Source organism: Callorhinchus milii, unplaced genomic scaffold (genome assembly GCF_018977255.1).
Source record: "Callorhinchus milii isolate IMCB2004 unplaced genomic scaffold, IMCB_Cmil_1.0 Scaffold4, whole genome shotgun sequence".
Classification (NCBI taxonomy): Eukaryota; Metazoa; Chordata; class Chondrichthyes; order Chimaeriformes; family Callorhinchidae; genus Callorhinchus; species Callorhinchus milii.
In genome coordinates this window covers 66653889-66674789 of record NW_024704745.1, presented here as the reverse complement: position 1 = coordinate 66674789, position 20901 = coordinate 66653889, and the positions used below count along the sequence as shown (strand labels likewise).

At 43.9% G+C, this 20901-nt stretch overlaps 1 protein-coding gene across 1 annotated transcript in view; it reads left to right on the top strand.

The window, feature by feature from the left end:
- Nucleotides 1-588: 588 nt before the first annotated feature.
- xpo4 (exportin 4) overlaps nucleotides 589-20901 on the top strand; it is a 75680-nt gene continuing 55367 nt past the window's right edge. The window contains exon 1 of the mRNA XM_042334188.1: nucleotides 589-738. Within this exon, the coding sequence (XP_042190122.1) occupies nucleotides 673-738 (66 nt within the window). The 5' untranslated portion in view covers nucleotides 589-672. The remainder of the gene's footprint in view (nucleotides 739-20901) is intronic.

Below are 20901 nucleotides of genomic sequence, written 5' to 3'. Positions count from 1 at the left end.
CAGGGTGTGTGTGTGTGTGTACAGGGGGTGGGTGTGTGTGTGTGTGTATGGTGTGTGTGTGTGTACAGGGGGTGTGTGTGTGTGTATGGTGTGTGTGTGTGTGTGTACAGGGGGTGTGTGTGTGTACAGGGGGTGTGTACAGGGGGTGTGTGTGTGTACACGGGGTGTGTACAGGGGGTGTGTGTGTGTACAGGGGGTGTGTGTGTGTGTACAGGGGGTGTGTGTATGGTGTGTGTGTGTGTGTACAGGGGGTGTGTGTGTGTACAGGGGGTGTGTGTGTACAGGGGGTGTGTGTGTGTACAGGGGGTGTGTGTGTGTGTACAGGGGGTGTGTGTATGGTGTGTGTGTGTGTACAGGGGGTGTGTGTGTGTACAGGGGGTGTGTGTGTACAGGGGGTGTGTACAGGGTGTGTGTGTGTGTACAGGGGGTGTGTGTATGGTGTGTGTACAGGGGGTGTGTGTATGGTGTGTGTACAGGGGGTGTGTGTATGGTGTGTGTACAGGGGGTGTGTGTGTACAGGGGGTGTGTGTATGGTGTGTGTACAGGGGGTGTGTACACGGGGTGTGTGTGTGTACAGGGGGTGTGTACACGGTGTAGCTATGGGACCTCCGGGAGCGCCGCCGCCGCCGCTCTGTCCCACAATGCCCCGCATGGCGCGTCATTGAAGAGGCCATGATGGCGGCTCATAATGCACCAGAAGTGATAGCACAGCTGGAGAGCGCTGCCAAAGTTTTAATGGTAAGGCCGTGCACCGCCCTCCCGCCCCATCCCGGGGGGGACCGGGGGGCCGTCTGTCGCCTCTCTCCCCCTCTGGCAGAGGCGCCTCCGGGTGTCTCCGCGGGGCTGAGGGAGGGGAGGGGAGGGGGGGCTGAGTGTGGCGCAGTCCCCAGACCCCAGGGCTCCCTCTCCCTCTCCCCCTCCCCGGGGGCTGGTCTGGTCCGGCCCGGCCCGGCCCGGGGGCCCTCTTCTCTCTCCTTTACTACACTGTGTATTTATAACCGGGGGTCCCCTATGGCTTCTGCAGTTGGTTTCTTTTTTTCTCTCTCAAATCAAACGAGAAAACCGTTCAGATGTATATTGTCTCTCCCCCTCTCCCCCTCTGCCCTCCCCATCGGTTGGTCCTGTTTCAGTTACTGTATTTTTTTGGGGGTAAAAACATTTGACTGAGGATAACACGAAGAAACTCGTTTTGGAGGACATTTAAAACCACCAGAAGCTCTGAAATACAGCCGTTTTTTTTTCTTATATAACTGAAACTTTTTTTTTTGCCTTTAAATATTCTCCGTTTAAGCTCTAAAATGGCGTTTTATTTAACCTTAAAGTCGTAGCTCATGAGGTGAGGACAGGTAGTTTGGGAAGTGGATACGTGGATCGTTGGCTGTTGGTAAAGATTCGTTGCCTTTACACTCTTTAAGATCCAGTACACACTGATACATTTGCAGACTGTCTGAGGAGTTGTAAATATAAAAGGGTGCAAAGAGTCTCAATGTTTCTATTGAAGACTCAAATCTATTTTAGATTTCTTAACAGTCATCACCAATAAATGAATGACTGTTTTAGGGTTTGGATTAGAGATGTTGGGGGGGAGGGAGAGACACACCAGGGAGCACATGCTTCCACAAGCCATCATGGTTCATCCCGAGCAGCCTGTGTATACAGTCGTATGTTTCTACTCAAATGACTCATTTTAACTTTTTAAAATTCAAGCAACGTATTGCAATAATAATGCACTATAATTCTAAAGTTGTAGAAGGGCAATATTTAACTTGTTTTACTTTTATGTAACCAGTTGGAAATAATCTACCAATATCTCTATATTGATAATGTTGAGCATTGTACACATGTCATGTCAGTTACAGGTTTGTGAATTTGCGTAATATAAATGTTAGGACAGGATGAAGTGTTTCCTTATGTGTGGGATGCATCTAATATTTTTCTATTCCCCAATATGTTTATATAGTGTGTATAGGTTGCACTATCACCTCTGGGTAGATTCAAGTCCCACATTGGGACCCTTTTATGCTGACATTCCTGTGCAGTTCTCTGGAGCACTGCAGTGTTATAAGCCCTGTTCATTAGAAGAGATATTAAATGCCTGTTTATCATATCAGTTGGACCTTAAAGATCCCATGATGCTATTTGAAATGAGAAGGCTTGGCAAACTACCCTCCAGATAAATTGGTCAGTCACCTCATGGCTGTTTGGGGAACTTGCTGTATGGAAAAATGGCTGCTGCTTTTGCCCCCCCAAAAAGCAGGGAGCACATGCTTGCAAAAACCATCCTGGTTCATCTTAAACACTCACTGGACAATACCTACTGTAAAGGGCCTTGAGATAAAGCTCTAGGAAATGGAACATAACACTTTAAGCATTCTGAGATGTCATCCCATGTGAAGGATGCTATGTAAATAAATGCAAGTTAATTTGTATAACGTATCACATGTAATTGACTTTCCAAAATGAAACTAGGAACATCACATGGATGCGTTACTGATCCCCATTCATGATGTGTAAACTTTTCTTTGAATAAGTGTAACCATTGTAATGATCCTCAAAACTCAGGTGTAAAAGGTAACTATTTTGTTCTCAGATCAAAAATAATCGAATATTCCAACCAAAAACCCAGTTGTTCTCCCAGAATCCCTTTTATATTTCCTAGTTTTTGTTCATTGGTTCCCAGTTAATTGTCTGATTAATTAAAAGTTAATTGTTAATTTCCTCTTAAAGGACTGTCCAACAACCACTATGTTTAATGAAACAATAATCCTTTAGATTTGATACAGTACCTTTCATGTCAGGAGGATGTTTCAAAGCACTTCACAGGGTATACTGTAAAATTTAGTGACTGCATATTTTGAAGACGAAATGCTGCAGCCAACTTGTGCACAAGAATGTTCTACAAACAGCCATGAAGTTAAGTCAGAAAAACACAGAGAAGCTAAGTCGAGTCCTACTTAACCAACCACCTCCATTTCATCTCGGCAAATGGTTTCTCCTGCCGCCCCCGCCTGGTCACCTGTGGGGTACCCCAGGGCTCTATCTTTGACCCTCTTCTTTTCCTCATCTATATGCTCCCTCTGGGCAATGTCATCTGCAGACACAGGGTAACGTCTACATGTATGCGGATGACACACAAATATACTTTGCCTCCTCCAGCACCAACTACAGGTTCGTCGATGTTCTATCAGCTTGTCTGACAGACATCAGGGCCTGGATGAGTGCAAACTTCTTGTAGCAGCTGAATGTGGACAAGGCAGAAGCCATACTCCTTGGCTCCCATCAATGTATTCACTCCTGCGGATCTGAACTCCTCAACCTCCCTGGGCTCTCCCTCATACTCACCGAACCAGTGCGCAATCCTAGGCATCCGGTTCGACCCCAGCTGTCCTTCCTCCCCCACATCCGGTCCGTCATCAGGACCTCCTTCTTCCACTTACGCCACATTGGTACCTTACCCCAAATGCAGCCGAAACCCTCGTACATGCATTTGTCACCTCCCACCTGGATTACTCAAAAGCACTCCTCGCCGGTCAAAAGATCCAGCTCATTCAGAACTCTGCTGTCCGCTTACTGACCCGACCAAACCCCATACTGCCATCTTACCTGTTCTGGCCAGGCTCCACTGGCTCCCCATCACCAAACGGATCGACTTCAAGATCCTCACACTCGTTTTCACATCCCTTCATTCCCTGACACCTCCGTACCTCTCGAACCTCCTCACTCCCCAATCCACCACCCAGTGCCTCTGCTCGACTGGCACCGGCCTCCTGCTCGTCCCTCGCACCCTCTGCTCCACCATCGAAGTTCGCGCTTTCAGCCACTATGCCCCAAAACTTTGGAACACTCTCCCTCAATCCCTCTGCCTTGCTCCGTCTCTCCGCTTTTTCAAGACCTGCCTGAAAACCTTCCTCTTCGACTGTGCTTATGGCCACCTCACCCCCCAGCTTGGAGTCCGGCTTCGCCATTGTTAAGCGCTTTGGACGCTACACTGTTTGGAGGACGCTATATAAGTGCAAGTTGTTGTTGTTGGAAGTAAATAACCAATTTTATGGGTATAAATATAATATTCTTGAGAAGAAGAGCAAGAAAACCAAGGTAGCCGAAGAGCTGGTAATACTTCCCTACACTGGAATTCCGGTATTTGATGGTGTTTTTATGTGGAGTCCTGTAGCTCAGTGGTCAGAGCACTCGCCTCTCAAGCAAGAGACCTGGGTTTGATTCCCGGCAGGGCGAAACCTTGGGCAAGTTCCCTTACTCCACACGCCTAATAATAATCACTCAAGAAAAAAAAAATTGGTCACTTCAATCCACGACTGTTTGTGGGACACTGCTGTGCGCAATTGGCTGCCGCGTTTCCCGCAAATATACAGTCAATTCACTTTACAGTCTTCTGTGAAGCGCTTTGAGACGTCTCAATGATGTGAAAAGCACTATATCAAATGCAAGGATTATTATTACGTGGAAAACCTACAATAAATATACTGCAACAGTCCAAACTACAATAGTGTCAATGTGTTAGTAAACTGAGATGATGTGGTGGGAGCTAGAAAGAGTGGAAGAGCAAAGGGATTTGTGTACGTACATAAATCTTTAAAGGTGGGAACGCAGGTCAACAAAGCTGTCAAAAACGCTAATGGAATCTTAGGTTTTATAAATAGGGGTATAGCATACAAAAACAAAGAGATAATGCTAAAGTCATATAAATTGTTAGACTGCAGTTAGAACATTGAATCCAGTATTGGTCACCCTACTTTACGAAGGACCTCAAGATGATAGAGTGGGTCCAGAGGATAATATCAGGGATGAGTGGTTTGGCTTATAAGTGGACGCTGGAGGGTCTTTTTTCGCTGGAACAAGGAAGGTTGACCTGATAAAAGTTGTTTAAAATTTTGAGGGGTTTTGATAAGTCAATAGGAAGAAATTACTTTCACTGATCAGTGAGTATCCAGAGGGCATCACTTTTAGATAGCTAGTAAACGAGCAAATGGAGAGGTTAGGAGAATCTTTTTTCACTCAATTAGAATATAGAATCCCCTTCTGCTAGTTGAGGCAAAATCCATATCGGTCTTTAAGTTGGAACTCGACAGATACCTTAAAAAGGGTTAGCTGCAGAGGTATGGGGAAAGGGCAGGTAAATGGCTCTGAAAGAATTGGTGAGAGAGAGCCAGCATAGACACGGTGGGCCAAATAGCTGCCCGTGCTGTAAATTTCTATGGTTCTATGATGTTGAGGGTTAGTTTTATTATTGAGGAAGTATAGGGGAGTTCTTGTCTGTATTGTTTTTTTGCATAACCCAAAGCTTTATCTGGAGGTTTTACAGATGAAAATGTTTTTAAAAATTCTTTCGCAGTCCTTTAAGTCTGTAGTTCAATACGTTGATTAGAAATGTGCAGTAGCAATTAAATTCTTTGTAGCAATTAAAATGACTTGTTCATGATGAATGTTAAATTAGTCTGTTGTTTCTGGATTCACTGAAGCCTGCGAAATTCCTCAAAAAAATGCTGCAGATCGACTTAGGGAAGCAAGGTTAGGTTCATCAAATTCAAGGTCAATGGCTTTTGCTTTGTCTTGTGACTTGATTTCTGTGTGGGACGTGTGCTTGTAGTCTAGGCTGACATTCCAATGCAGTACTCAAGGTGTCATCTTTTGAATAAGGCGTTAAATCGAGCTCCCAAATACTTGCTCAAGTAGATGTTAAAGATCCCATGTTACTATTTGAAAAGAGAAGGAAGCTTTTCCTGGTGCCCTGTTGCCCCATCCTCCAGATAAATTGGTGATTTGGGACCTTGCTGCTGTGTTTGCCTTCGTGTTCGTTCTACAAGGACAGCAAGGTCCCAATGTAAGTCAAGCTTGCAGCATATAAGACCTGTGTGCAAACGGGCCTCCTTAATGGAGCTAAGTTGCTAAGAACGCAGTAGAGGACTTCCTCTGGTCAATTTGCAAAGTCCCAGCAGTGAGGTGGATTTGTGGCAAACATGGGAAGCGGCTGCAGGGAGGGAGTGATCGAGCTACACTGACCTGTCGCTGAGCATCCTGGAGGCGAAGGTGGCTTCACAGCGGGCACTTTTATTTGCGAAGGCCTCTCACATGAGGACCTGGATTAAGCAGCTAGTGCTGGGTAAGCCTGGTACATGGCATTGGACTTGGACCTCGAGAACATCAAGGTGGCTGGCATGCTGCTAGCTGTCCTGTAAAGCTCCTCCCACCATGCTGAATGGAAATAGCTTATGAGGAAACTCTTGAGGTTTGGGAAGAAGCTGCTGGAAAGCATTTCCTGGAGTCCCGAGTTGTGAACACCGTTCATACATCCAGCGCTCGGAATCCACCTTGATCGGCTAGCAGAGAGGTAACCATTGCTCAATGGGAAGGGATGTGTGTCTGAGCTGCAGACAGGAACATGGTGGAAATGCTCTCAGGCATTTCATGCTGATCTGCATTGCCCACCAAGAAGCTCAGAGAAGAGTTCCTGATACCTACCATTCACCTAGTGAAGGCTCAAATCCATGCTTCTCAGATGTCAAATGATCAACTAGTGACTATCCTCCTAGGAGGGAAGGTAATCAGCGTCTCCAAGGTGACATGATTGGCAACAGAATGTCAGAATTGAGCTGACTCTTTGTGGAGGTCTTGGTAGTTTGGTCCCTGAGCCAGGCGGGTCTCCTGTACTCCAGGGCACTGCAGATGAGAGCACAGGCAGCCTGGCTCATTGGTAGGATTTGGAAGGGCAGACCAGTCACTGTGGGCAGGGACTCTTCCCACTCGGCTCCCAATAACCCTGCAAGCCAAAGCCCTAATTAGGGTGGTCCAAGCCGGAAAAACAGGAAGAAAACTTGTGGTTTAGCTGACTAAACTCCAGCAGTACCCCAACTGCGGGGTACCCAAGCTTTGGTTCTTGCCAACCTGTGGTTAATACCTTCCGGAATTAGGTAAGCAGGATGGGACCCTCCAAGGAGAGAGCACGCATTCCATTCCAATAAACATCTCTGGAATTTACACGTATAGTTATCATGCATGGAATTGTTTGGTTTCTATACTCTTAAGCATGGTGATGGGTTTCCGCCTGTGTCAGACACTAGGCTGACTAAAAAAAATGCAATTGCTACACTTGACAATAATTATCTGAAATACCAAAAATTATCTGAAGTGCTATCATCTTGACAAGATAAAATGAGATAAAAATGCATTTTCTATCTTTCTTTCCTGTTTGTATCTGATATTGTTTATCAATGTAAAGCCCAAGTATCTTTCAGTACTATAGTACCATGTTAATGGCTCTTGGGTCATTGTGCTGAGTTTTCAACTACAAATGTCTGGACAGTTGATGAATAGAGTCTCTGTGTTAACTAACAAAATGCCTCAGTATCAGAAACCAGGGTACTGTCAATGCAGTAGAATTTATATTTATATAGTCCCTTTCACATCAGGAGGATGTCCCAAAGTGCTTCACATTGCTGGATGAGCACCCAAGAATGGATGGGGGCCGAAGGGGAGGGGAAAGATGACTAGAATTGTGGTGAAGTGACTATCTTATATTTTCTAATACACATGGTTGGCGGTTATGTGAGCAATTGAGATAATGGAGTATGTCCAAATATTTGGGCTGAAACTAAGATAGTATTCAGGGAGTGCTGAATTTTTGTTGAGATGTTGTCCTTTCAGTCTAATGAAAGCTACATTTTTGTTTTAAGCATTCTATGAAATGTTGTATGAATGAGTAAGGAGTGAAATCTCTTGAGTTTGAGTTATAATTGTTAATTAGTAAGTTTCCTTGGTTCATTTGTTATATATTAGTTTGTTTCAGTTTGGTTAGAGTTAAGAAGCAGAAAAGGAGCTGTTACTCTTTTAGGTGTATACTATAGACCACTAAATAGTGGGATGTCCTCCCGACGTAAAAGGTGCTCTATAAATTGTTGTTGTTGAAGGAGATAGATGAGCAAATCTACAAGCAGATTTCAGGAAGATGCAAAACCAGTAGAGTAGTGATAATGGGGGACTTCAATTATCCTAACATAGACTTGCAAAATAACAGTGTAAAGGGCAAGGAGGGGGAAGGATTCCTGAAATGTGTGCAGGATAACTTTCTGGATCAGTATGTTTCCAGCCCAACGAAGAAGGAAGCAATGCTGCATCTAGTTCTGGGGAATTAAGTGGGGCAAGTGGAGCGGGTTTCAGTAGGAGAGCATCAGTGATTACAACATCATTAGGTTTAGGGTATTTATGAAAAGGGACAAAGAACAATCAAAGATGAAGATACTCAACTGGAAGATGGCTAATTTCAATGAGTTAAAAAGGGACCTAGTCAAGGTGGACTGGAAAGAATGATTGGCAGGTAAAACAGTTAACGAGCAATGGGAATCCTTCAAGGAGGAGATAGTTTGGGGACAGAACAAATACATTCCCACGAAGGAGAAAGGTAGGACATCCAAACCCCCTGGATGAATAAGGAAATTGGGACTAAAATGAAACAGAAAAAGGAGACTTGTGATAAATGTCATGTCCAAAATACAGAAGATCTTCAAATAGAAAGTACAGAGGAGAACTGAAAAAGGAAATAAGAGGGGCAAAGAGATTGTATGCGAAAAGATTAGCAGGTGACATAAAAGGGAACCCTAAGGTATTTTATAAGCATTTAAAGAATAAAAGGTTAGCCAAAGGTAGGGTGGGATCTATTAGGGACCAAAGAGGAAATCTTGTGGAGGCAGAGGGTATGGCTGACGTACTGAATGAGTACTTTGCATCTGTCTTCACAAAAGAAGAGGATGCAGCCAATGCCACAGTACAGACCATTCAGCCTAACATCAGTAGTGGGGAAACTTCTAGAGACTATAAATCCGGGACAAATACATTTTCACATGGAAAAGTATGGGTTAATAAAGGACAGCCAGCATGGATTTGTTAAAGGCAAATCTTGTCTGACAAACCTGATAGAGTTTTTTGATGATGTAACGGAGCGGGTGGATGAAGGTAGTCCAGTTGATGTAGTTTATATGGATTTTCAAAAGGAGTTTGATAAAGTGCCACGAAAGAGACTTGTAAGCGAAATAGAAGCCCATAGTATTAAAGGGACAGTGCTCAGCATGGATACAGAACTGACTGGGAGACAGAAAGCAGAGAGTGGTGGTGAACGGTTGTTTTTATGACTGGAGAGAAGTGTGCAGTGATGTTCCCCAGGGGTCGGTATTGGGACCACTGTTGTTTTTGATCTATATAAATGACATGGACTTGAGTATAGAGAGTACAACTTCCAAGTTTGCAGATGATACTAAGCTAGGAAAAGTAGTAAACAGTGAGGAGGATAGTAGCAGACTGCAAATGGACGTAGACAGACTGGTAACATGGGCAGACATGTTGCAGATGAAGCTTAATGTGGATACATGCGTAGTAATGCATTTTGGGAGGAAGAATGAGGAGAGGCAATATAAGCTGATGGTACAATCTTAAAGGGTGAAGGAACAGAGAGACCTGGGGGTTCATATAAGTAAACCCTTGAAGATGGCAGGACAAGTAGATAAAGCTGTTTAAAAAAGCATACGGGATACTATGCTTTATAAATAGGGGCATAGAATACAAAAGTCAGGAAGTTACGTTGCGATGAACCTTTATAAAACACTGGTTAGGCCTCAGCTGGAGTACTGTGTTCAGTTCTAGGCACCACACTTTAGGAAGGATGTCAAGGCATTGGAGGGTGCAAAGGAGATTTACCAGAATGGTTCCAGCAATGAGGGACTTCAGTTATCAGGAGAGGCTACAGAAGTTCAGATTATTCTCCTTGGAGCAGAGAAGGTTAAGAGGAGAAGGTTAACCTGAGGACACCGATTTAAAATTGTTGTTAAAAGAAACAGAGGGGAGGTGAGGAGAAATCTTTTCACACATCGAGTTGTTCGGATCTAGAATACATTGCCTGAAAGGGTGGTGGAAGCTGATTCAATAACAACTTTTAAGAGAGCAGTAGATAATTATTTGGGGAGGACAAGTTTGCAGGGCTATGGGGAGAGAGCAGGGGAGTGAGATTGATTTGGATAGCTCTTTTCAAAGAGCTGACACAGACACGATGGGCCTAATGGCCTCCTTCTGTGCTGTATAATTCTATGATTCTGTGAAGCAAGCCCTTCAGATGAGATTTTATCTTTCCAGAATACCCATCCTCTTGTCTTTCCTTTACATTATGAAGTTGTTTGTTAAATTAATACAGTGTCCTGTTTCTTCCCTTGTTAATCTATTCCACCTGTTAAGTACTTCATGTTAAGAAACGCTTCCTGGTGAAATGCACTTCACAACTCTGAGCTTATACCCTCTTGTCCCGTTGTATTGGGCATCTTCAAGTACTATTTTGAGGTTAATTTCTCAGTATCTTGTATACCTCTATAAAGTACCATATGAGATTTTTGTTTTCCTTGATGTGTGTTGTAAAATATTTTGTCATGGGTTGAAGGCGAAGAAGGAGGGGAGGAACTCTGGGATGGAGTACCAGAGATCAAGGACAGAATGGCTGAAAGCTTGCCCACTTATAATGAGCCAGATTGGGCAGGAAACATGAAATAGGCCGGTGGTGCTGAGATGAGGGAATAGATAGGATAGGACGTCGCAGGTGTAGGCTGGGGCAAGGCTTTAGAGGGATTTGAAAGTGAGGACGAAGATCTTGAATTTAATTTGCTAGATAATGGGAAGCCGGGAAGGATGGAGGCAATGGGCCCTTGTAACCTTGTGCAGGAGAGGACATGCAGAGTTCTGGATGGAGTCTGGCATGCAGGTTGTTGGAATAATTAAGCCTGGACATGATGAAGGCATGGCTTAGGGTCTCAGCAGAGGCAGGTGATGTTGTAGAGATGAAGCAAAGACAGTGAAAGAGAGTCCAGATGTAGGTTTTGAAGGACAGAATCTCAATGGGGATTGACCAAGATACAGAGGTTCCGCACTGACTAAGTGAGGTGAAGTGAGCACCTGTACAGGAGGGATTAGCGACTGAAGTGGGAAGGGGTTGATAGAAACCAAACAGGAGAGTCTTTCTTGACATTTAGCTGTAGAAAATTAGAACTCATCCGGGACTTCATGTATGAGAGAGAGTGGGTGTCATTATGTACATGGTAAGTGGGTCCCTTGCCTATGGATTGAGCATACAGATGGCGAAGTGGAGAGGACCGAGGATAGATCCACGAGAAACACTGCATGTGACTGGGAGAAGGAGGTGAGGCAATGGGAAAAGATGAAGTGGAGACACTGGTATAGCTAAGAATGGATGGAGAAAAGGACCGAACCATAGAGGTGGAGCAGGGAGCAGAGGCACTGGAGAAGGACGGAGTGGTCAATGATGTTGAAAGTGGCAGAGAGATTGAGGAGAACAAGGAGTCAAAGGGAACATTAAATGCAGATGGAGAGAATGCCATCGGTTACTTTAACCGGGACAGTCTCAATGCTGTAGGAGGGACAAAAATTATATTGAAGGGACTCGAAAAGAGAGCGGTGAGAAAAGCGGCGAAGCTGGGAGATGGCGACTTGTTTCAGTAACTGGGTGACGCTTCCTTGATTCAGTACCTTGGAGGGAAAGGACAGCTTGAATGTAGTTCGGCATTAGCACTATGGTTGACAGTATTCAGGTTTATTCAGCAAATAAAATATACCAAATATATAAAAGCACTTTGGGGTATGTGTGTGTATATATTATATATATATTTTTTATATATATGTGTGTATATGTAATATAGCGCCCCTGAGGCAGTGGAGTCCTGCAGCTTAGTGGTTAGAGCATTCACCTCGCAAGCATGAGGAGCCGGGCTCGATTGCCTTGCAGGACAAAACGCTGGGCAAGTTTGCTTGCTCCACGTGTCTCTGTTTACCTAGCAGTAAGTATGAACCCATTTGTTAGTCGATTGGTGGATCTCTATTCCAGGAATAATAATCCCTCAAAAAAAAATTGGGGCACTCAATCCATGGCTGTTTGTGGGACACTGCTGTGCGCAATTGGCTGCTATGTTTCACCCACAAAATATACAGACAATTCACTTTACAGTATGTTCTGTGAAGCACTTAGAAGACGTGATAAGGAGCTATTATATTATTAGGAGCAAGAATTATTATAATAATAATCTCAATTTTTTTTAAATAGTTGTTTCTATCTCTCTGCCTCCACCCTCAACTCCAAGACTACTGGTGTCCTGACCGACTGCCTGTTCCGACATTGTCCTGGACGAGGGACTACTTTCTCCAACTCAATGTCAGCAAGAACGAGACCCTCCTGATTGGCTCGCGCCAGCGCCCCCGCACCTCAGGCATTGGCAGCATCAGCCTCCACAGCTGCACACTCAACCTCACTAAGCCAGTCAGGAACCTGGGTGTCTTGATTGACCCTGAACTGTCCTTTCTCCCCCATATCCAATCCATGACCAACACTGCCTACCACCACCTTCACAACATTGCCAGACTCTGCCACTGCCTCATCCCTCAGGCTGCCGAAACTCTTACCCACTCGAGGCTCGATTACAGGAATTCCCTCCTCATCGGCCTTCCCGACTCTTCCCTTTACAAGCTGCAGATCATCCAAAACTCTGCAGCTTGTGTACTCTTGCGCACCAGGCTCCACGACCCCATCACTCCCACCCTCGCCCAACTCCGCTGGCTCCCCATCCCTCAGAGGATCGAGTTCAAGATCCTCCTCCTCACTTTCAAGGCCATTGGCCTTGCCCCCTCCTACCTCTCTGACCTGCTGACTCCTTACCAACCTGCCCGCTCCCTCCGTTCATCGGGCTCCGGCCTGCTCCATGTCTCCCGCCCAACCCGCCCTATCATTGGTGGCCGGGCTTTCAGCCTCTCTGCCCCCACAGTCCCTTCGCCTCGCTTCCTCCCTTGCCTCCTTCAAGGCAGGTCTCGAGACCCTTCTCTTCGATCGTGCCTTTGGTCACCCTCCCACCTCTCTGCCTTCCCTCACCCCTACATCACCCCTCCCCCATGCTTGGACTCCGACACCTGACTGTTCAGCGCTTTGGGATGTGAAAGGCGCTCTATAAATGTAATTTTGTTGTTGTTAAAAGAAGCAGAGGGGAAAATTTAAAAAAATTGAGAGGTCTCAAAGCGCTTCACAGAATACAATATAAACCCATGGTCCTCTCGCTTGCAAGGCGAGTGCTCTAACCATTAACATACAGGACTCCACATAAACGCTAGTTGTTGTTCGAGCTTATCTACGCTTCACCTCCCTGCACCCATTGTTAATTATGTCTCATTCTAAAAGGGAGAGAGGATGTTTTTGACTGTTCTGCAGCATAGCAAGGCAGCTTGCAGTCCTAACTTAAAGGTGTGTATAGTCAGTGATCTGCTCCAGTATTCTAACGAGGCAATTGTATTGCAGATTTGTGCTTTTTACGATCGACTGATCAAGAATTTAGCACAATTGCTGTTTGCAATACAACAACAACAAGATTCCATTTATAGAGCGCCTTTCACGTCGGGAGGTCCCAAGGCGCTGGACAGTTGGGTCAGGACCAGAGCAGGGGGGAAATGGTCAGGAGGATGGAAGGGAGGGAGTGAGGAGGGGGAAATGCTCAGGGTGAGGGAGGGAAGGGAGGGAGCGAGGAGGGTGGAAATGGTCAGGGTGAGGGGAGGGAAGGGAGGGAGCGAGGAGGGGGTAGAGAGTCGAGACGGGAGCTGAAGGCACGGCCAAAGAGAAAGGTCTTGAGACCGGCCTTGAAGGAGGAAAGGGAGGAAGTGGCGAAGGCACTGGGGGATAGAGTTCTAGAGCCTCGGGGTAGATATGTATTCACATTGCATACCTGCAGTGTGTAAGATTACCTACTTGTCTTAGTTTAAGTAGTTCTCTGTGGTCCTCTCCTTAAAGCTAATCACGTTAGCTGACTTTTGCTTTGCCTCCCTTTTAACATTATGAAATATTATCAGCATCCACATGCTCGTGAGCATAGTTCTGTAATGTGGACTGAAGTAAACAAGGGGCGAGTTATGTAATTTGGTGTTGGCTGCTCACATTTCTCAAAAAGCTGGAGTCAACCAGAGACCTGCAATACAACTGCAGCATGAATGTTTAATAAGATATCTATTTATGTACTGTACTGCTGGTTCTTAGGTGGTTCATTTTATCCATTTCTTAAAACAGCTTGGCATGAAGTTCTGCTCCATTGAGATTACGATTTGGGAATGTAGCTTACAGTCCCTCCGCCCCCTCTTCTCTTCCCCCTCCCAATATGTTTGACATAGAATGTGCAACTGACCATTCCAAACAACAATAATTTGGATTCATTGCACCCTTCATACCCGGTAGCCTCTCGGAGCGCTTAAAGAGTGGGAGGCTTGATGCCAAGTCAGGCGGAGGGGCGAGGTGACTGCAGGCATGGTTGAAGAGAAAGGTCTTCAGGTATAATCTGAAGACTGGGAAGGACGAGGCAAGGCGAAGGGAGTTCCATAGTTTCAGGGCATAGTGGCTGAAAACATGGCCACCAGTGGTGGAGGGGATGAGGGAAGTGCAGGATGCTGGAGCCAGCTGACCAGGTCGTGAAGTGGGGTGCAAGCAGGTTGGAGAGGTAGGAAGGTGAAGTGATTTGACAAATTTGATTGTAAAAAGACTTAATAATTTAGACCTAAAATTGTTATTTATTTCTCTCCATTCTTCCCTTTCCTCACCCACTTCCTCTCTTTGGTACGCCTCCTACCTGCCTACCTTTCTTCTCTATCTTCCTATCTTCTCGACTGCGATTGCTGTCATCCCCCTCCCCCCCCCCCCCCTCCACCGCTTAGGCTTCCAGTCATTTGTGTGAAGAGCCTTGAGACGGTCTCCTCACGTGAAAGACTCTATATAAGTGTAAATTGTTGTGAAATTGAAATACTGTATAGCAAATTTACTTTAGTAAATATCACATGGTTAAATAACAGATACCTGTATTTTGATACTGTCTAAACCTGGGAAGATTAACTGAAATGTTGCTGAAATGTTGGAACGTCAGAGATACAGATTAGGTTGGCGACAATTGCTGTGCAATTTTAGGTTTATGATTATTTTATTGTTTGTTTTACATTGTGATGCTTAAAAAGAGGCGTCTGTATGGTCTTATCTTCTATTGAAGTTTTACTTTGTTTTGTGATGCACTATGCATTGTGCAAGCAAATTGTTTCTTAGGATTTTAGATCATAATAAGCCTTGCAATTTCATATAGTGTCTATAAGGTTGAAAAGTGCTTCACAGATGATTGCTGTCTGTATTGTAAGCGACTATATTGCAAGCAAACGTGGCAGTTGGTTTGTTCACAGCAGGTCTGACAAACCGCCATGAAGGGAATGACTAATTCACCTTATCGAATAATGTCCTGGGATGCTGATGTGATTTTCATCACTCAAATGTGCTGAATTTTCAATACTCCCATGTGGGAAAAAAATAAAAAAAATCTTTGTTGATTCTACAGTGGTTTTCTGGCCAAAATAGTTACTTGGGTAATGAGCATTACTTCTTTGTAAAAATGCTGAGCACTTTTGTTAAATTGTTAACAGGATGGTCCTAGCTGGACAAGCAGCAGGAAAACTTGCCAGACAGCGATCATTAGCAAGTTATGCGGTTTTACCAGGTTAGACTTCAGTTTCCCAGTGCGCACTCGGGTCCCCAAGCCTTGTCTCTTGCCAACCCGCGCCTAATACTTTCCAGAATTAGGTACGCAAGATGCGTCCCTCCAGGGAGAGAAGAGAGTGCATCAATTCCAACAATCTATCTCTGGAATTTCCATGTGTAGGTGGAATCATGGAAACCTCACCTTGGTTTGGATACTCTTAAACATAGGTGATGGGTTTCTGCATGTGTCAGACACCTGGCTGACCAAAAAAAGTTGTTAAATGGTTTGACATGTTTAGGTGACCTCAAGGACTGGTTGTTAGTTTCTTCTTTTGTCAGCCTATTTGCATTCAAACTGTCTTGTGAGCTTGACTGTGACACCATGCAAATATATTTCTAAAGTGAGTTTGAAATAGCCCAGGACTACTTTGAATTTCTGTCCAAACATTAGAGGCTCTCCCGATTAGCTCCCGTCAGCACCTCCTGACCTCAGGCACTTACAGCATCATCATCCATGACTTCACCTTACTAAGCCAGTCCGGAACCTTGAGGTCTTGTTTGACCCTCAACTATCCTTTCTACCCCACATCTGCGCCATGACCCACTCTGCCTTCCCCCACCTCCGCAACGTTGCCCGGCTCTGACACTGTCTCACACTGCAGGCCACCGAAACATGCTTTCATTACATCGAGGCTCGACTATGCAAACTCATTGCTTGTCGGCCTCCCCAACTCCTCCCTCCACAGGCTGCAGATCATCCAGAACTCTGCAGCCCGTGTTCTCTCCCGCACAAGGCACCGCAACCCTATCAACCCCACTGGTTTCCCATCACACAGAGGATAGTGTTCAAGATCCTGGTCCTCACCTTCAGGGCTCTCCTCGGCCTTGCTTACCCCCTACCTCTGTGACCTCCTTACCCCTACCATCCTGCTCGCTCCCTCCGCTCAGCGAGCTCCAGCCTGCTTCATGTCCCCAGCCTCGCTCGACCCACTATTGCCAGGCGGGCCTTCCGCCACTCTGCCTCCACCCACTGGAACTCCATCCTGCAGTCCGCCTCGCACCCTCCCTTGCCACCTTCACGAACCATCTCAAGACCCTCCTCTTTGACCGTGCTTTCGATCTCCCTGCTTCCCCCCCCCCGCCCTCCACCCTCCCCAACCCTGACCCCGAGCTCGGATCCGTAACTCAGTCTGTCCAGCACCTTGGCCGTCCTCCTGACGTGAAAGGCTCTTTACAAATATAATGTTGTTTTTGTTGTCTAGCCAAATTTTAAAAGTTAACCTCTTGTGAATTTGTACTTCAGTTTAACCATGGCAGAATATTAAAAAAATGGTAAAAATGTGCTGGAAAAAGTCATAGTTTCCATCCAGGAAGAATGGAGCAGAATGACTGAATGGGCTCTTTTATTATCTTATAACGCTGGCTACAAATATATTTGGCCAGCTACCAAATTTGAGTACTGAAGGGAATTTGGGCAGCGACTAAGTTTCTATTTTTTTAAATCTGCAAATGGAAACCTTTTTGCTAGGTGGGAAAGTATTTTGATCTTCCAGATTTTTTAAAAAAAATCAAAGTGCATTTTAATTTGTGTCAGGAGATTCCTAACATGAAATTAATAATTTTCCTATCTTGAATTGAGCACTTGTTTGCATTAAATCAATATCGTATGGTGTTCCTATTTGGATCTGAATTTCAGATAGGTGGGAAGTATTTATGTGTAAATACATTGCAGAAATGCACTTAAAATTCTCAGGGCAAATATGCAAATCATTGGATTAAAAAGCCTATTTTTAAAAATATTTAAGCTTTTAGTTATGTGAAAATTGTATCTTACAAATCAATTAAGTTGGTTGCAAATAAAGAGGACACATTGCATTAAGAGGAATAGAAAGAAATGGTCATGGTTCACTGTCTAAATTCACCAGTTGATGAGCCACTGTCTAGGTTGGCTCAGAAAAGACTGAGATTTGATTTTTTTTGTTTTGTGCCGAGTCCTCTGACCTCTGCTTGAGCCTCAGCATTTTCCTGTAAATAAATGCTTCTGGGTTAACCATGAGGAAATTAGTTCCTGATTTGTATCCAGTGATTCTGATGTGAGTTTGGTAAGAGAAAGAATTCTGCTTGATTGTGATGTCCCATTTGAATAGTCTGTTCAAACTCTTGCCGAGGCTCGCATATTGAATTAAGATTGGCCATTTGGGACAACTATTGGAGAGATGCCAGTCCCTGTGAGACAGTTTGCAGATAGCATCTTTTGAAGAATAGAAAAAAATGGAAAATAACATCAAGAGATCCTCTTTCTCAATTTCCTCAGTGTGGTGAGAGCTCAATATTCTCTGTACTGCTGGGCTGTATGGGGGAAATTAGATGGTTATAATTTCACAGAGGTTTTGTTAGCAACATAAGCTTGGGAATGGATTGTTAAGGTAAAATTTTCAGATGGAGAATCAGTAGATAACAGAATTCAGTTGACCTATAGTTTATTTAAAAAAACAACTCACTAAAACACAATTATAGTGCCTTTCTCACACACACACACACACACACACACACACACACTTGCAAGTGTTAGGTTTAAGTTTCTAAAAGAAATTCTATGGCAGAAACTTCCTGAAGTCTTAATTTTCTATATAATAAATAGCCTTGCATTTGATTAGTGCCTATCACTCTGGTGTTTTACAAATAATTGCTATAAAGTGTAGTTATTGGTTATTTGTCATTTGTTTAGTACTTTTATATATCAGGATGGTTCAGTTTGTAGCATTCTTGCCTCCGAATCAGAAAGTTGTTGGTTCAAGCTCCGAGTTAGGACTTTGAACTCACAGAGCCTAGCTTAATACAATATAGTGCTGGGGGAGTGCTGCCTTGTTGGAATGAGATACTAAACTGAGGTACCATCTGCTTATTCAGGTGGATGAAATATCGATCCCATGGCGTTATTTGGAAAGAGAAGGATGTGTCCCAGTGTCCTGGTTAACAATCCACAGATAAAATTGATATATTTCATGGCTGTTTGGGGGACATTGCTATACACACATTAGCTGCTACGTTTGTCTACAAAATACAATTTTACAGTAAATCCTGTGATGCGCTTTTGAGAAATATCTCAAATTTCTCAGTCAAGTGTAATGCAGCTGTGAGCTCAATGACATGAAATATAAGGAATATTAGATTATTTGTTGAACTAACTGAAGTTGCTGAAGTTTGAGTTGTAAATTGTTCATGTAATCTGATAAGTATTTGTTTAATAGGTTAGATAAAAATCAAATCTTTTCATATCAAAATAATTTTTTTCTGATCACATTTCAGAAGATTTAAATCTTGCATCACTAGTCAACAAGCAGATCTTGTGTCTTGAATTGCAACTTTGAGATGTGCTATGTGGATTTGCTATATGCTGTGTCGATTCCCGGCAGGGCAAAACCTTGGGGAAGTTTCCTTACTCCACATGCCTGATAATAATCCCTCAAGAAAAAAAAATAATAATTTGGTCACTCAATCCATGACTGTTTGTGGGACACTGCTGTGCACAATTGGCTGCCATGTTTCTCCCACAAATATACAGCCAATTCTGTGACGTGCTTTGAGACATCTAGAAGACGTGAAAAGCGTTATATCAAATTGCAAGGATTATTATTATTATTATGTGCTCACAATCACATCATGGGGAAGCAATTGTGTTGTTGGTATGTTGGTTGGCAGGTTTATCCTGCAAATAACCAATCATGCTTTGAATGTATCAAGGCACTCTGTTTCCATACAGGCTACCAAACTGATTTCCACAGCTACAGACTGCAGATGATCGAGCGTTTGTGTTCTCGATTCTAGTAACAGACCCTCCCATGGGTTTTTGTAAGCTTGTGCTATTGTGTGACCTTGGTTGGATCAGACTATCTCCATTATAATTGATTTTTGTAAACATTTGTGCTATCTTAGCAGTGAAATTCCATAATTTCTTGGTGTGTTTTTTATATCACTTTTTCACAGAAAAAGGAATTTTTCTCCTTTTCTCCCTAAGGGGATATTTGAAATTGGCGGTGGATTTCCTTTTTAAGTTATGTGGTCAACTGTTTTGACCTCTTGAATGTTGGGACACTCCTATTTCCCCTCTTCCCCCCAGCTTTCCCTTGACATCTACCAATGATAGAACTGCTGAGATCATGAATTCTTTTGTGGAGGATTGCGGCTGCAAACCAGAAAATAAATAATAATTTTTTACATCGTCTTCTTCCCCTACCACTGCCCTTGTGCCTTGATTCAGCAGCTTGATTTGAAGGCGCGTTTTTTTTTCAGATGACCTTAAACACAGTCATTGAGGTAGATCTTTAGCCAAATCTTGGAACAAGGTGGGGAGAGAGCAAGTCCGAGGGACTCCAGGGTGGAGATCCAGAGAGTGGGGGCAGAAAGTTTGAACCCCCCCCCCCCCAGCCAATGGTAGGGGTGGGAAGAGCTAGGGACATGAAGCAGGCCAATGCTTGCTGAGTGAAGCGAATGGCTGGGATTGATAGGATTTGAGGTTGGGGTGAAACTGGATAGTAGCCAGAGCAGAGATAGGGATGTTTGCCTTCTACAGTGGAACTATAATATACAGTCAATTCACTTTACAGTATATTCTGTGAAGCACTTTACACCTTATAGCACCTTATCCCAATAACGTGATAAGGTTCTAAATCAAATGCAAGGATAACTTATTATTTTCCCAACAGACCGGGAAAAAGGTTATAATGACTTTTGGAGGGGAAGGGGAGATAAAAGGTGGCGGTGGTAGGTGTGCAAAGAAACTGAATCTGTTGACACTGATTGAATCTTCCATAAAGCTTCCTACTTTCCTTGAAAATTCAAAAAAAATTTAATTGTGGTGTTTGTACTTTATGTAACAATGCTTTGGGAACCTTGGGTAAATACGTAAAAAAGTAGTGAACAATTCCCTTTAAAATGAAGTGGTGGATTGTTTTCAGACCTTAATTTCACTCTAAAATTTCTAGTCAACTGACTATAATAATAATAATAATAATAATAATAATAATAATAATCCTTGCATTTGATATAGCGCTTTTCACGTCGGGAGGTCGTCCCAAAGCGCTTCACAGAATATACTGTAAAGTGAATTGACTGTATATTTGTAGGCGAACGCGGCAGCCAATTGCGCACAGCAATGTCCCACAAACAGTCATGGATTGAAAATGACCAATTTATTATTGTTCTTTGGAGGGATTATTATTAGGCGTGTGGAGTAAGGAAACTTACCCAAGGTTTCGCCCTGCCTGGAATTGAACCCAAGTGTCTCGCTTGCAAAACGAGTGCTCTAACCACTGAATTACAGGACTCCACAATATGGGGTATTGGAGCTACTAATTTCA